Source organism: Oncorhynchus kisutch, linkage group LG14 (genome assembly GCF_002021735.2).
Source record: "Oncorhynchus kisutch isolate 150728-3 linkage group LG14, Okis_V2, whole genome shotgun sequence".
Taxonomy (NCBI): domain Eukaryota; kingdom Metazoa; phylum Chordata; class Actinopteri; order Salmoniformes; family Salmonidae; genus Oncorhynchus; species Oncorhynchus kisutch.
In genome coordinates, this window is record NC_034187.2 from 66242092 (window position 1) to 66259430 (window position 17339).

Here is a 17339-nt window from a genome sequence, read left to right on the forward strand (position 1 = left end):
GAATATGAATTCGGATGGACAGAAATGATTAAATATTAAAGCATTAGCCCTCTCACTAAAGGCATCAGTTATACTTAAATCCGAAATGGTTTTGTAGTAAATCAGTAAGAATGTCTCACCACATGTTCAAGAATGGCCTTTTTCCCTTTAAATCATCTCCAAAATATCGTTATTTTTTAACAAGCCATAGAAAATTGGTTCGATTTTCTGTTTAATCCACCTGAAAAGACAGAACAAATAACAACAAAATTCAACAAATATTGTGGTTAAACTCAAACATACTAATTTATTATTTATTTTTTGACATTTTTAAAAGAGGTATAATTCTTGTCAATTAAATAATAAATAGGACTGGTGGCGTCATATTACACATGCAGCTAACACAGACGTATGTAAATATCTGCTCTACCCAAAATTACTACCAACTAATTGCAACATTACGACAAAAATGGAAGGGAGGAAAAGTACCAACTTGTCTGTTGGCCCTGCATTAAAAACCCAAATTGGTTAAAGAAAATTGTGATAAATAAAAATATATACCAGTTACATTTAAAACCAAAAAATTGACAGCTGTGGTATATAAATAGCCAAATAGTTGGGAAGAGATTTTCTATGTACCGAATCCATGGCACATGGTTTATCAATTGACACGCAAAATGGGTCCGGATTCAAAGCTTAGAATTTTTCAATTTAAATGACCAAACAAAATTCTTGCAACCAGTAGAATGTTATATATATATGGGGGATACAATCTTCCCAACTCTGCAGATTTTCAGCGAGGAGGCAGAGTCATTAGATCATTTATTTTGGTAAATATAAAATATAAACAAATACATATTAATTCACATAAAAAAGAAAGTAAAGGAATTAAGAATATATAAATATTTGGGCGAGCAATGTCAGAACGGCACAGACTAAGATACATTAGGATATGATAGAATACAGTATATACATATGAGATAATTAATCCAAAACATTTAAACATTATTAAAGTGACTAGTGTTCTATTATTAAAGGGACCAGTGATTCCAAGTCTATGTATATACAATGGCTTGCAAAGGTATTCACCCCTGTTTGCAATTTTCCTATTTTGTTGCCTTACAACCTGGAATTGAAATATATTTTGGGGGGGGTTGTATCATAAAATTTACACAACATGCCTACCACTTCGAAGATGAAAAATATTTTTTATTGTGAAACAAACTAGAAATAAGACAAAAAAAATTACTTGAGCGTGCATGACTATTCACCGCCTCAAAGTCAGTACTTTGTAGAGCCACCTTTTGCAGCAAGTACAGCTGCAAGTCTCTGGGGTATGTCTCTGAAAGCTTGGCACATCTAGCCAATGGGATTTTTGCCCATTCTTCAAGGAAAAACTGCTCCAGCTCCTTCAAATTGGATGGGTTCCACTGGTGTACAGCAATCTTTAAGTAATTCCACAGATTCTCAATTGGATTGGGGTCTTAGGCCATTCCAAGACATTTAAATGTTTCCTGGTGGAAGGTGAACCTCCGTCTCAGTCTCAAAACTCTGGAAGACTTAAACAAGATTCCCTAAAGAATATCCTTGTATTTAGCGCCATCCATCATTCCTTCAATTCTGACCAGTCCCTGCCGATGAAAAACATCCCCACAGCATGATGCTGCCACCACCATGCTTCACGGTGGGGATGGTGTTCTCGGGGTGATGAGAGGTGTTGGGTTTGCGCCAGAGATAGCGTTTTCCTTGGCCAAAAAGCTCAATGTTAGTCTCATCTGACCAGAGTACCTACTTCCATATGTTTGGGGAGTCTCCCACATGGTTTTTGGCGAACACCAAAGTCGTTTGTTAATTTTTCTTTAAGCAATGGCTTTTTTCTGGCCACTCTTCCATAAAGACCAGCTCCGTGGAGTGTACTGCTGGGTTATCTTTGGTCTCTTTGTTGCCTCTCTGATTAATGCCCTCCTTGCCTGATCCGTGAGTTTTGGTGGGTTCTTTTTTATAACCCAACCCTGATCTATACTTCTCCACAACTTTGTCCATGAACTGTTTGGAGAGCTCCTTGGTCTTCATGGTGCCACTTGCTTGATGGTGCCCCTTGCTTAGTAGTGTTGCAGACTCTGGGCCTTTCAGAACAGGTGTATATATACTGAGATCATGTGAGAGATCATGTGACACTTAAATAAAGTCCACCTGTGTGCAATCTAACTAATTATGTGACTTCTGAAGGTAATTGGTTGCACCAGATCATATTTAGGGGCTTCATAGCAAAGGGAGTGAATACATATGCACGCAGCTGTTTTCCGTTTAGAATTTTTTTAAACAAGTTATTTTTTTCATTTCACTTCACCAATTTGGACTATTTTGTGTCTGTCCATTACATGAAATCCAAATAAAAATCTATTTATATTACAGGTTGTAATGCAACAAAATAGGAAAAACGGCAAGGGGGATGAATACTTTTGCAAGGCAGTGCAGCAGCCGCTAATGTGCTAGTGATGGCTATTGGAAGAGAAGCTGTTTTTCAGTCCCTCGGCTGACCTCACCATCTGGATGATAGCGGGCTGAACAGGCAGTGGCTCGGGCGGTTGTTGTCCTTGATGATCTTTTTAGCCTTCCTGTGACATCGGCTGCTGTAGGTGTCCTGGAGGGCAGGTAGTTTGCCCCCGGTGATGCATTGAGCAAACCGCACCACCCTCTGGAGAGTCCTGCGGTTGCGGGTGTGCAGTTGCAGTACTAGGCGGTGATACAGCCTGACAGGATGCTCTCAATTGTGCATCGGTAAAAGCCTCAAGCTTAATGATGAGCTTGGAGGGCACTATGGTGTTGAATGCTGTGCTATAGTCAATGAACAGCATTCTTACATAGGTATTCCTCTTGTCCAGATGAGCTAGGGCAGTGTGCAGTTCGATGGCGATTGCATAGTCTGTGGATCTATTGGGGCGGTAAGCATATTGAAGTGGGTCTAGGGTGGCAGGTAAGGTGGAGGTGATATGATCCTTGACTATTCTTTCAAAGCAATTCATGATGACAGAAGTGAGTGGTACAGGGTTGATGGTCATGTAGTTCAGTTACCTTTGCTTTCTTGGGTACAGGAACAATGGTGGACATCTTGAAGCATGGGGGACAATGAAATGGGATAGGGGGAGTGAATATGTCCGTAAACACTACATCCAGCCGTCAGGGCCAGCAGCCTTGCAAGGGTTAACAAGCAAGACGTCAGTGTCCGAGAGGTGGCTGGTATTCCCTTTGTAGTCCGTGGTCTGTAGACCCTGCCATATATGTCTGGTGTCTGAGCCTATGAATTGCGATTCCACTTTGCCTCTATACTGACGTTTTGCCTGGTTATGAACATTTCAAATCAGTAGATCTACAATTGTAGCGACAATTGAAAATAATTAGCTGATTTTGGAGGCCATGTATTAGTCATAGGAATGCCTGAAATAGCATAGTACTGCTTTTTAACATTATTACCTCAAAACGTAACAAGGACATTTAGAAGTACTTTCTTCTACTTCATATATTTTTTAATTTCGTGCGAGGACCAATCGACATGTCACATTAGCGGTTAAAAAATAACTACTTTGCAACGCGAAGTTATGGATTTGTGTGGTTTGTTTGTAGGCGTTGACCGGGTCATGGCTAGAAGGGATCCAGCTCTTGTCAAATAACGTCAGATTTGACTTTTCGTAGCAGGTTAGGATAATTAACGTTGCTGGTTAGGGTTAGCTACAACGCATTAACTTGACAAAAACGGGATCCCTTCTAGCTATATCACGTTGTCCGGGGTGACTAAAACTTTTATTTATTTTCTGACTACTCATCAGCTGACAAAGACGTCATCATCTGAAACGTACTGCGCATGTCAGGTTGGTTGACAACAAGAACTGCATGACCTGAAAGGATTGCTAGGAAAAACAACTCGTTTTCTGGTAAGACGGACAATAATAATTTCACTTCACCGTAGAATAAATAGTTAGTATGCTGTTAAATATATTTTATTCCAGCGCATATAGCAAACAAGACTGACCTGCTTTGCTGATGCTAGCTAGCAGCGGGTTGGACGTTCCAACAGGAATCTGTTCCAAAAATTAAATAACAAGGTTGTATAGCGGCAGAATAAGATACCGGGTAGGAAGTGGGCTTTTTCATTACGTTTTTCACTCACCACGTTTATTCAGAAAAAATGTCTGTCATTACTTTGGTAGCCTATGGACAAACATTAAGAATAAGCTACGTTGATGCCTATTCGGCAGCTAGTTAGCTAGGCGAATTGAGCATGCTACTTTATATAACGTTATGCGTTGTTTGCTGGCAACCTTGTACTTTACCAAGTTTTTGGAACAGATTCCTGTTGGAACGTTCCACACATTATACCCACCCGTTAACAGCTGCTATCGTTGGCTAGCCTCCTAACGTTATCCCTTTGCTTCCTTTTTTGCTAGCTAGTTAGCCAGTTTGTTATGATAGTTCATTTACTAGCTAACTTAGTTTACAAACCAGTCGACAGTCAACTGACATTCTTGCTAACTGATGAGTAATTTTAATTAATGGCAATGCCATATAACTAGCTAGTTAGCATAATTGGCACGATGAGTGGACCAGTGAATTAAACAAAGATTAACTTGCCCGTTTGTTAACCAAATCATGTTAGCTAGCTTATCTAGCTATAGAACCTGTAGCTAGCTATAGACCTTGTTATTTGGCGATTTCTTGTTGATTTGAAGAAGCCAGCCAGCCAATGTTACCCAATCAATGTCTAGATAGCTAACTAACTTCTATTTCTGTCTCAGTTTGTCAAATGCCGATTGCTGTGTAGCAGTTAGCTACGAGCACAGCATTGGTTGGCTAAAACCTCCTCCTGGAGAGCTACTGCTGGCTGTACAGTAAAGGCTTTCTTTTATCTAGCCCTGTTCTAATACGCATCCAGTAAGACAACATATAGGGATGAAGGCCGTCACTTAGTTAACGAACACTTTTGAAAACATTTATTGTGGGACTTTCCCAACAAGGTACTCTTAAAGAAAACAAAGGTAAAGTATATGTTTTAAAATGCTTTTATTATCGTGGCATTTCGGTATGTGTATGTACAGTTGAAGTTGGACGTTTACATACACTTATGTTGGAGTCATTAAAACTCGTTTTTCAACCACTCCACAAATTTCTTGTTAAACTATAGTTTTGGCAAGTCGTTTAGGACATCTACATTGTGCATGACACAATCATTATTCCAACAATTGTTTACAGACAGATTATTTCACTTATAATTCACTGTATCACAATTCCAGTGGGTCAGAAGTTTACATACACTAAGTTGTGCCTTTAAACAGACTGTGCCTTTAAACAGCTAGGTAAATTCCAGAAAATGATGTCATGGCTTTAGAAGCTTCTGAGAGGCTAATTTAGATCATTTGAGTCAATTGGAGGTGTACCTATGGATGTATTTCAAGGCCTACCTTCAAATTCAGTGCCTTTTGCTTGACATCATGGGAAAATCAAAAGAAATCAGCCAAGACCTCAGAAAAAAATTGCACACCTTCACAAGTCTGGTTCATCCTTGGGAGCAATTTCCAAATGCCTGAAGGTACCATGTTCATCGGTACAAACAATAGTCCTCTGGTCTGATGGAACAAAAATAGAACTGTTTGGCCATAATGACCATCGTTATGGTTGGAGGAAAAAGGGGGAGGCTTGCAAGCTGAAGAATTCCATCCCAACCGTGAAGCACAGGGGTGGCAGCATCATGTTGTGGGGGTGCATTGCTGCAGGAGGGACTGCAGGCGGTACGTCACAAAATGGATGGAAGGAAAATTATGTGGATATATTGAAGCAACACCTCAAGACATCAGCCAGAAAGTTAAAGCTTGGTTGCAAATGGACAATGACCCCCAAGCAAAGTTGTGGCAAAATGGCTTAAGGACAATAAAGTCAAGGTATTGGAGTTGCCATAACAAAGCACTGACCTCAATCCTTTAGAACATTTGTGGGCAGAACTGAAAAAGCCTGTGCCTGACTGAGTTACACCAGCTCTGTCAGGTGGAATGGGCCAAAATTCACCCAACTTATTGTGGGAAGCTTGTGGAAGGCTACCCAAAACATTTGACCCAAGTTAAACCACTTTTAAAGGCAATGCTACCAAATACACTCAATTAGTATGTAAACTTCTGACCCAGTGGAATTTGATGAAAGAAATATATCAAATAAATAAATCGCTCTCTACTATTATTCTGGTATTTCACATTCTTAAAATAAAGTGGTGACCTAAAACAGGGAATTTGTGGTGACCTAACTGACCTAAAACAGGGATTTTTTTACTAGGATTAAATGTCAGGAATTGTGATACTGAGTTTAAATGTATTTGGCTAAGGTGTATGTAAACTTCCGACTTCAACTGTATGTGTGTATATAAACGCAGCAAAAAAAGAAACGTCCCCTTTTCAGGACCCTGTTTCAAAGATCATTCGTAAAAATCCAATAACTTCACAGATCTTAATTGTAAAGGGTTTAAACACGGTTTCCCATGCTTGTTCAAATAACCATAAACAATTAATGAACATGCAACTGTGGAATGGTCGTTAAGACACTAATAGCTTACAGAAGGTAGGCAATTCAAGTCACAGTTATGAAAAATTAGGACACTAAAAAGGCCTTTCTACTGACTCTGGAAAAACACCAAAAGAGACCCAGGGTCCCTGCTCATCTGTCTGAATGTGCCTTAGGCATGCTGCAAGGAGGCATGAGGACTGCAGATGTGGCCAGGGCAATAAATTGCAACGGCTGTACTGTGAAACGCCTGAGACAGGACGGACAGCTGGGCTGCCTCGCAGTGGCAGACCATGTGTAACAACACCTGCACAGGATCGGTACATCCAAACATCACACCTGTGGGACAGGTACAGGATGGCAACAACTGCCTGAGTTACACCAGGAACGCACAATCCCTCCATCAGTGCTCAGACTGTCCGGAATAGGTTGAGAGAGGCTGGACTGAGGGCTTGTAGGTCTGTTAAGGCATGTCCTCACCAGACATCACCGGCACAATCCAACCGTCGCTGGATCAGATAGGACTGGCAAAAAGTGCTCTTCACTAACGAGTTGCGGTTTTGTCTCACCAGGTGTGATGGTCAGATTAACGTTTATCATCGAAGAAATGAGCGTTACACCGAGGCCTTTACTCTGGAGCGGGATCGAGGTGGAGTGTCCGTCATCGTCTGTGGCGGTGTGTCACAGCATCATCGGACTGAGCTTGTTGTCATTGCAGGCCATCTCAATGCTGTGCGTTACAGGGAGGAGGACATCCTCCCGTGTGTGGTATCCTTCCTGCAGGCTCATCCTGACTTGACCCTCCAGCATGACAATGCCACCAGCCATACTGCTCGTTCTGTGCGTGATTACCTGCAAGTCAGGAATGTCAGTGTTCTGCCATGTCCAGCAACGGGCCCGGATCTCAATCTCATTGACCACATCTGGGACCTGTTGGATCGGAGGGTGAGGGTTAGCCCCCCCCCCCCCCCCCCCGAAATGTCTGGGAACTTGCAGGTGCCTTGGTAGAAGAGTGGGGTAACATCTCACAGCAAGAACTGGCAAATCTGGTGCAGTCCATGAGGAGGAGATGCACTGCAGTACTTAATGCAGCTGGTGGCCACACCAGATACTGACTTACTTTTTATTTTTACTCCCCCTTTGATCAGGGGCACATTATTCCATTTCTGTTGGTCACATATCTGTGGAACTTGTTCAGTTGGTCTCCGTTGTTGAATTTTGTTATGTTTATACAAATATTTACATGTTAAGTTTTCTGAAAATACCACTGTTGACAGTGAGAGGACTTTTCTTTTTTTTTTTGTGTGTGTTTGCCTCAAACATGACAAACAAACGCCAACCGGTAACCTCTGACCCTCCAGCTGTCACCATGGGGAAAGCCCTCTCCCTCCTGCCCAAGCAGGCATGCCATGAAGACTCCCAGGACAGCCTGACCACCACCCAGGAGGATGATGGGAAGAGAGAGGATGTGTCCCAGTTCCCCTACGTAGAGTTCACAGGCCGCGACAGCGTCACATGTCCCAGCTGCCAGGGCACTGGGAGGATACCTAGAGGTGAGCAACACACACCTATGTAGAGTTCACTGGCGGGGACAGCGTCACATGTCCCAGCTGTCAGGGTACAGACCGGATACCTGGAGGTAAACAGGATTTAAGATGCTATACCATTTTAATGAATATGACTGGGTAAGAGTTTTGTTCTGTTCAGTGTCACAGTCAGACTGCAGTTGATGATGTGTGTGATAAAACCACAAAGGTGCTCTCTGGATAATGGATAGTGTAACTGAATCGCTCTGTGAGCTTGAGGGAACCAATGACTGAATTTGGCATATGAATGACTCATGCTTTGCCTGTAAACTCACTGTAATCAAGCTGTGTTGTTTGTGGTTCATGATTTTGTATTCCCGGAGCCTGGTGAATTTCCCCTCTGAGGGATAATGTTGTACCGTATTGCCTAGAACATGTGAATCTCTTCTTTCAAGCACGACTCAATAAGTATCTAGATAAATACATTAGCTCTGTCACAATACAGGAATGACACTTTTAGTCTGAAGCGATTCGGTTTGATACGTGGAATGAATCGATTCAGTAAAATTAAAATCTGATCCTGATCAAGTTGGACCTCCTTGAGCTGGATCTGTCTGAGATTACTTCTCTGAGGTGTGTGTGTGTGTGTGTGTGTGTGTGTGTGTGTGTGTGTCAGAGAATGAGTTATATGGTGTGCAGGCAGTTGAGCAGAGCCATAGGGCAGACTGAGCGTTTAGGCCTTTTGTCCCCCACTTTGTATCTGAAATCCCCATCGACTGATTAACTTGTCATTTTATCAGTTCAAAAATGTGTTGAGAAAGTAATATGTTTATATTTATGTGTAGAACTTATCTATGACTAGCTACGATGTTTTTGGTAGGACAAAACGTCCCGATATCAATATATATCTGCCGATTATAGCCTACTGTTTTTACAGTGAGGAAAAAGTGACATTTTCCCACACTAAGTTCTCATAACTTGCCATTGTGCTCCAAATGTTAATTTGTGACATTGTGACAATAATGAGATCATTAGATGGGCTGCAAGTATTCTGATAAGCATATTCTGATAAGCATGATATTCCCTTTGTCATCCTATATATCGGTGCAATTTTCGGGCCGATATATCTATCTTTCAGTAAAAGGCCAATATCAACCGATGATATCGGTGAAACTACATATCGGTCAAGCCCTAAGTTTATAGTCTATCAGTTGGTGGTTCAAACCAACTGCTAGAACAGGCTGTCTCCACTGGTGGGTGTGATGTGACATGCCGTAATATCCTCAAACAAGTGTATGAATATCTTGTTCCAAAGTTCAAATACACTGTTTTGTGTGACAACTATGGGTACCGCGTGGTGTTTTGTAGCCTAGGGAGAAACTGTCAGGGCAGTAAGGCTGTTGGAACTTGTACTCCCTCTCCCTTTGACTGTCATAATGCCAAGAATCATTATATACCTATATTCACAACAGTCATAAATTATTTCACAATTTAATGAAACCAATCTTATGGATAATAAACTATTTGAGATTTTATTTTCCCTCCCAAGGCGACACAGGTGCCAATAGCATAGGAGAAAAATCAACCAACACCTAGGAACACCACATGATGAAACACAGACCAAAACACACACACAGATTCTGGCACAACATGAACACAAACATGCACAATTATTAATAACCCCTGGGTTTTACAGGGAAAACAATGCAGCTGGGAAGTCACGCCTTCATGTCTGCCTGACAAATAACTTGACTGTGCTACTTCACAGCTCTGTTCTCCTCCCTGAAGCACATGCATATTTGGAACCAGGCTAGCTCTGAGGTTTTCCTGCTATTCCTGTAAAATAGCCTTATTTGCCAATAATATCAGTGAAATGATTTATCAGTCAGGTTCTTGCTATGAATGAATATAGCACAGCTTCAGATTTCATTAGAACTTTACAGAGGAGAGCTGCTCTTCTCCCGCTCTGACTATAGGCCTACAGTACAGCTCACAAAAATGTTATGAAATTACAACTTCATGTAAAAATGACCAAATGCACTGACTGTTAAAAGCAAAACAATTTTATGGTGAACCTGGCAATCGAAAAAGTCACCCAACTAATAAAGCCTATGATTTTACATTGCCAAAGCCATTTTACAATAATTTGAATGCTGAAGGTGCTGCGCAGATATTAGAGGCTCTCGTTGGTGCGAGCAGCTGAGCTCTGTACAGTTATCTGACTTGGAGGTCAATGACTGACATGCTTATTTAAATAGCTACTGAAGGAGAGGCCGCATCAATTCGGTCACAAAAGATGTAGGTATTTTCGTATAGGGAAATAATATGTTATGAATTGCCGGTTCACAGTTTTTTACTCATAACATTTTAAACGATTTTCTGACTGATTCACGCCACATTTGGATCAGTTTAGGGTCCTGCGAACCGATGCACTCGTATCTTAGGCATCGGTCCCTGGTTCAATGGTTTATCAGTGAATTGTTACATCCCTAGTGTTGCTGTTGTGCTGTAGTTGTGTCCGATGATTAGCCTAAGTGTTGTAAATGTTTCCTTGCATTATGCAGGCCAAGAGAACCAGCTTGTAGCATTGATCCCATACAGTGACCAGAGACTCAGGCCCAGGAGAACGTAAGTGGAACGTCGTGGTTGGGTTGATATCTCTAGGCTAAACGCAGCTGTTCCTTTCTTGTTATAATGTTCGTCGTACCCTGCCATTGTCAAACTGCTATTTAACTTCTGACCCTGCCTTTTGTTCTCCTGCCTCTCCACAGAAAGCTGTATGTGATGTCCTCGGTGTTTGTGTGTCTGCTGCTGTCCAGTCTGGCTGTCTTCTTCCTGTTCCCTCGTACCATAGACGTCTCCTACGTGGGCGTCAAGTCGATCTTCGTCACCTATGACGAGGACAAGAGGATTGTCTATCTCAACGTGACAGTGAGCCTCTCCTCTGGTCTAACCACATGATGATTTGGGTCACATTGTGGACAGTAACCTTATCAACCTGCTTCTCCTTATCAACCTGTACTATCCTAAAGTTGGCCATGTTTGGGCAAATGAGTTTGGTCACAAATGTTGCAGGACTCTAGGTATTCTGCCATCCCCTGTAATTTTGTATTAACTCCTAAACTGTTCCTGGTTTGCCGCACTGGCTAACTCTGGCTTCAAACTGCTCAGTGTGTGTGTTGCTCTGAGGGTAAAATTATAAGGTATTCTTTCTTCTTCCTTCCAGAACACTCTGAACATCACCAATAACAACTACTACAGTGTAGAGGTGTCCAACGTCACAGCCCAGGTCCAGTTCTCCAAGACAGTGATTGGGAAGTCCCGCATCAATAACATCACTGCTATCAGTCCTCTGGGCATGGAGCAGGTACACAACTCTGTAATAGCATGGCAACAGGGCGTTATCGGCACACTAGCAACAATGTAAAAGTTGTGGTAACAACTCTGTAATAGCATGACAACAGGGCGTTATCGGCACACTAGCAACAATGTAAAAGTTGTGGTAACAACTCTGTAATAGCATGGCAACAGGGCGTTATCGGCGAACTAGCAACAATGTAAAAGTTGTGGTAACAACTCTAATAGCATGGCAACAGGGCGTCATCGGCACACTAGCAACAATGTAAAAGTTGTGGTAAAAACTCTGTAATAGCATGGCAACAGGGCGTTATCGGCACACTAGCAACAATGTAAAAGTTGTGGTAACAACTCTGTAATAGCATGGCAACAGGGCGTTATCGGCGCACTAGCAACAATGTAAAAGTTGTGGTAACAACTCTGTAATAGCATGGCAACAGGGCGTTATCGGCACACTAGCAACAATGTAAAAGTTGTGGTAACAACTCTGTAATAGCATGGCAACAGGGCGTTATCGGCGAACTAGCAACAATGTAAAAGTTGTGGTAACAACTCTAATAGCATGGCAACAGGGCGTTATCGGCACACTAGCAACAATGTAAAAGTTGTGGTAAAAACTCTGTAATAGCATGGCAACAGGGCGTTATCGGCGCACTAGCAACAATGTAAAAGTTGTGGTAACAACTCTGTAATAGCATGGCAACAGGGCGTTATCGGCACACTAGCAACAATGTAAAAGTTGTGGTAACAACTCTGTAATAGCATGGCAACAGGGCGTTATCGGCACACTAGCAACAATGTAAAAGTTGTGGTAACAACTCTGTAATAGCATGGCAACAGGGCGTTATCGGCGCACTAGCAACAATGTAAAAGTTGTGGTAACAACTCTGTAATAGCATGGCAACAGGGCGTTATCGGCGCACTAGCAACAATGTAAAAGTTGTGGTAACAACTCTGTAATAGCATGGCAACAGGGCGTTATCGGCACACTAGCAACAATGTAAAAGTTGTGGTAACAACTCTGTAATAGCATGGCAACAGGGCGTTATCGGCACACTAGCAACAATGTAAAAGTTGTGGTAACAACTCTGTCATCATTATTGGACATGCAGCAGAAAGTCCTGTTTCACTAAATTCAAGAGCCAACAAACCATAGCTGTTTTTAGTGGACTCAGACCCCTATTCCTGGTCCTAAGTTGCTCAACTTGTCACATTTATGTATTTTGGCACTTCAAATACTTCCTCCTAGTCACCTTTTTGATCATAACCCTGTGTGTTGTTCCCAGGTTGACTACATGGTTCCCACCATTCTAGCAGATGATATGAGCTACATGTAGTAAGTACAGCACACCCCAGCACAGCACATAGCTTTTTGAGAACACGGAACCTGATAAAGACCTCATGGTCGAGACTTTGTTTCAATAAATCCTATATGAGTACAGATTGCAGCCTGCTTTTAGTTTTTGCTTAACCTTGTCCCCAGGCTCATATAGAGCCTGAAGACGGTGTGGAACAAAGTCAGACTTGAAAGGGGCATGTTGTAGTTGAGGCGGGAAAGGGACAGCCTGCCATAGCTGGATTAGATGAATTTGGGCATATAAACTTTATATGTGAAAAAAAATTCTTAGATGCATACTTTCTGATTTCCCCAACTCCCTTCGTTCATTGTTTAGCCTATCACTTGTGCTGCTCCTGCTTTAAAATCCACAACATGGAGGGGAGGTTCAAGGGTTACGCTAGATGGTGATGGACTGAGACATCAGCCAATGAAAATCCAGCGGGACCTTTTCCCGCTCTTGCCATAGGCTCCATTCAAGTCCATTTCTGGAACCCATTGAAACCAGACGGTTCGACAGAGTAAAAGCCGGCTGGTGGAAAAATGTAACATTTTGCTCATCACATGAAACTGACTGAAGTGTCTGTTCCTCTGTGTCCTAGTGATTACTGCAGCCTGCAGACCATAAAGGTGCACAACATCGTTGTCATGATGCAGTAAGTACCTCCCTTTTATCATTCTCACAGGACCACGAAGCCTGGCTCCCATGTCATACGTATTAATGTACTCGGAACAGTTAGTCAACCTTGTTCTGTGTGGTTAATGACCTCCCTTTATTAATAAGGAACTTTTCTGATACCGTCCTCTATTCATACAGAATGGAAATTGACCTAATCCCATATCCAACCAATATCCTCTTTTGTATTTTTCTATATTGACTGGATGTGATCACATCCCTGCTTGTTGTTGTCCTAAAGGGTACAAAAAAAGCAATTTGAATTAAATGAAATCCTCTTGTTGTTTTCAGGGTGACTGTGACGACGATGTACTTTGGCCACATGGAGCAGGTCACACAGGAGATGTACCAGTATGTAGACTGTGGAGGTAACACCACCACTCTGAGGGGGGCGCAGCCCAAGGTGTCTAATGCCCCAATACCCCCAGAGTAACCCCCTTGCCCTACCTGACCTGGAGAAGTTCCTTGGAAGCTAGTCTAACATCAGCAATCTTGCAGAACTACTGGTTGTTTAGGCTTGTGCTCCAGCCCTTCTCTAACACAGCTGGTCAATTGAAGGTGGTATGTTCGAGCAGGGATACGTGTTTGCACCCAGTAGTTCTCCAGGAGGAGAGTTGGCCACCACAGCCATAGATGGATCACTGTGTTTTTCCCTCCACCACCCCTCTACCGATGAAGACCCCACTGTAGATGTCATGTAATTCTGTGTTCGCTCACCATTGTGTTGGGAGTATATGCCAGTTGTGCGGTGGGGGGGGGGATGTGTCTACTGACAAAAATATTAGTTTTTAATGTCTAAACACTAAGTACCATACTGTTTCAGTACCAAACCATTATGCACTTTATTAATGCATTTAACATTCAACTTCTCATTGTTCATGGAAAATGTTACAAAGCCACTCCACACTCCTCCAAACCACTTGAACTGTAGATGTCTGAACTAATAATCCTCAAACTATGGATGAGGATGACCTCAGACTTCTCTCAGTAAGCTGGTCTCAAATCTGTATCTCTATGATAGTCGAAGGAGTTGAACCAACAGATCTGGGACCAGTCAACTCTTCTCAAAGTCGGACCTCACGTAACACATTAATAATGTGTATTATTATGACAGGTGAATCTAGTGTATTATTTAATTCTGCTGAAAAGTCAGAGGCACAGTGAGCCAAGTCTGAAATGACACCTATGACTATAGAACACACTACTAGGCCTCTAGCCAAAGGTAGTGCGCTTTATAGGTTTCTCAAACTAAACTCTGGACCTCGAAGCCAGTTCCACTGTGCTTTGTTCATGGTTCCCTTCTAATCTGGGACTGATTTTAGACCTGGAACACCAGGTGTGTGCAATTGAATTATCAGGTAGAACAGAAAAGTAGCAGGCTCCGGACCTCGTAGAGAGAGTTGAATACCCCTGGTATAGGGGACAGGGTGCTGTTTGGGGTGAAGTCAGAATGTGGCATTTCTCATATGTATAATCTTGTAATGACCGGGCTCTCCTCTAGAGGGCTCTCTGTACAATCTTGATTTGGACCAGTTGTTTAATAATATTACCCTCTGTTGGGTGATCCAACTGTGTTAATGTGTGATCCATTGATTGAATTAAAAGGCTTATGTCCCTAAAATGGAGTCATTTAAAGAAATGAAGATGTTAAAAGTTCATTCCACCACTCTGTTCCCAATTGGTACAATAACAAGATTGATTGATAGTGATTCATTATCAGTAATTGACCTCTTCCTTCTGAGTTCGTGCCTACGAGGGACTCGCATAATGTTTTGTGATACCAACCTACTGCTGACTTGAATTTGACCAACTTAGTTTTTACACGCGTGAAGAGGATAACCTGCAAGGGACTTTGTACATTTTTGATAAATGACTTCCCTGCATATCAAACTCAGTTGGAGAGTTTAGAACTACCTAGATTTAATACCACGTTTGTAATATGATTCCTACCCACATTGCGGAAAACCTTTTTGAAATGTACAACTCAAATAGAAATGACCCTCTGTTATAGAAATATACCATGAATTTCTTTATGAATTATCATACTTAGTAGTTTGCCGTTATCTAATTTGCAGTTTCTGGGTTATCGTAGAGCACAACATTTAACATGTGTACAGTCGTTTGTTCCTAATTAATTAATCTTGTATGGAAGAGTGGATCAGCTTTTGAATGAATGTTAGGATTGAGTGAAGACTTGCAGTACTACTGACACATCAACTAGAAAAGTGGTTTATCTGATTAGGTTGTTCTTTCCTAATGTCTACTTCTGCTGTGGGGTACTGACATTTATTTTGATTCATGATATTTGACAATGTAAATGCAAGCAATTTTTTAATGTAGTTGATGTTTTTATTATTTGCTTTTCATCATGATACATTCAAAATGGGTGATCACGATTTGTCCTACCTAGTTTAATTGCGTGGTTACCCTTTCTGAAAGCGTGAATAAAGTTTTCGACATCATTTGTCTGTCTTGTATTTTCTTCTGTCTTTGTTCATGCCTTTTTATTTAACCAACCTCATGAACTGGTAAGAAATGGAACACTCACATGCAAATTAGCACATGAATCAGTGTGACATCACAATGCACTCATGAACCCATAGATTTGTAATAATACTGGAATTCTGACTGCATATTTGCAAAACTTGTCTCCTGAGCAGAAGTGAACTCACACAATGTTACCATGGGGACAGTTGACAGCCAGTGGGGACAGTTTTTACATCATAAACACCATATGTGACGTCAAACACCTGCTGCATAAATAGCCTGTTTCGGTGACATTTGGTACATTTAATTTCCCTAGGTGGCTGAAGGTACGTTGGTAACCATGCACTTTCAGCCCAATTTGGAAGAGGATCTTTCTTTTGCCTTACAGCTAGATCATGGTAAGTTGATATTACTGATGACATGTTGATGCAAACTTGTATTGTAAATGACTTGTACACTGTCAGATGAGCTGTAACATGGCTGTAGCCTCAAGGTTGTTTGGCTTGACAGCAATGGAGCAAGAGTACCAATATATCCTGGACCAGGCTAGTAACCAGAGTTTGAATCCCAGAGCAAACAGGGAAATCTGGAGGAATTTGCATCCAGAGAGTAGCTGGCTTCAAATTAATATGTTCTATACCCAGGACTATTGTGCCCTGGGGCAAAGCACTTACCGCCAGCTGACCCTATGCTGCTCCCAGCCTGTCGTGTGTGTGGTGCGTGTGTCAGGTTGGGTCCTTTGCTTTGACAGCGAATATGAAAAGAATGTTTCTGCGAATAGTATTGTATATTACACATATTGTAGTTTATTTTTGCATTTTGTGTATGCAGGATCAGCAGTGACATTACTTGTGAACAATGCTGCCCCTTACAGTGCAGGTAGGGTATACCAGATGTACCACGCAGCACCATCGGCCTCCTGGCACGGTCTTCCTGTGTACCAAGGTTCCCCACCTCACCAGCTGGCCTTGATCACTTCAGAGATACACAGGGAGACTATTCCTATGGGTCCTGTTGAAACACCTGAGACAAGCCAGCATCAGGACGTTTTAGACTTGAGCCAGAGTTCAGAGTCTCCTGAGCCACTCAAGAGGAAGAGAAAGAAGAAGAAGAAGCATGCTGCACCTAAACAGAGGAACCCACATGGCAGCTTTGATTGGACCAGCCAAGAACACAGCACTACAGAGAAGTACAAGAGGATAATGTCACTGCTGAGGAAAGACGGGGTAGAGGTGGTGGATGAGACAGGGACTAAGGGACTAACAGACACTGACAGTGAGTCTGACCAACATGTGAATCAAATGAGGAGAAAGAGAGCAGTGAATAAAGGGAAAAAACAGAGCATCAAAGTGAAAAAAGCAACAGTGAAAAGTAGGAGCCGAAACCAGGCTAACCGACTAAACCGAGATTTTCAGCAATCTGACATATCCTCATC

At 42.0% G+C, this 17339-nt stretch overlaps 1 protein-coding gene across 2 annotated transcripts; it reads left to right on the top strand.

The window, feature by feature from the left end:
- Positions 1–3778: 3778 nt before the first annotated feature.
- LOC109903472 (transmembrane protein 106B) lies at positions 3779–15879 on the top strand. 2 transcript variants are annotated; one of them, XM_020500213.2, is made up of 8 exons: positions 3779–3911; positions 7884–8075; positions 10613–10676; positions 10820–10979; positions 11275–11415; positions 12692–12741; positions 13344–13397; positions 13709–15879. In XM_020500213.2, exons 2-8 carry the CDS (start codon positions 7892–7894, stop codon positions 13848–13850), a joined length of 795 nt encoding a protein of 264 aa, XP_020355802.1. In that variant the 5' UTR covers positions 3779–3911; positions 7884–7891; the 3' UTR covers positions 13851–15879. The 2 variants fall into 2 exon arrangements, with proteins under 2 accessions (XP_020355802.1, XP_031644646.1); XM_031788786.1 differs by lacking the exon at positions 3779–3911 and adding an exon at positions 3957–5012.
- The last annotated feature ends 1460 nt before the right edge of the window (positions 15880–17339 follow it).

What these genes read in the sequence shown, in the direction of transcription:
- LOC109903472 (XM_020500213.2), top strand. Translation starts at nt 7,892, where the DNA reads ATGGGGAAAGCCCTCTCCCTCCTGCCCAAGCAGGCATGCCATGAAGAC. An exon ending in CACTGGGAGGATACCTAGAG is followed by an intron (nt 8,076 to 10,612) that starts GTGAGCAACACA and finishes TGCATTATGCAG; the next exon opens with GCCAAGAGAACCAGCTTGTA. An exon ending in TTGTCTATCTCAACGTGACA is followed by an intron (nt 10,980 to 11,274) that starts GTGAGCCTCTCC and finishes TCTTCCTTCCAG; the next exon opens with AACACTCTGAACATCACCAA.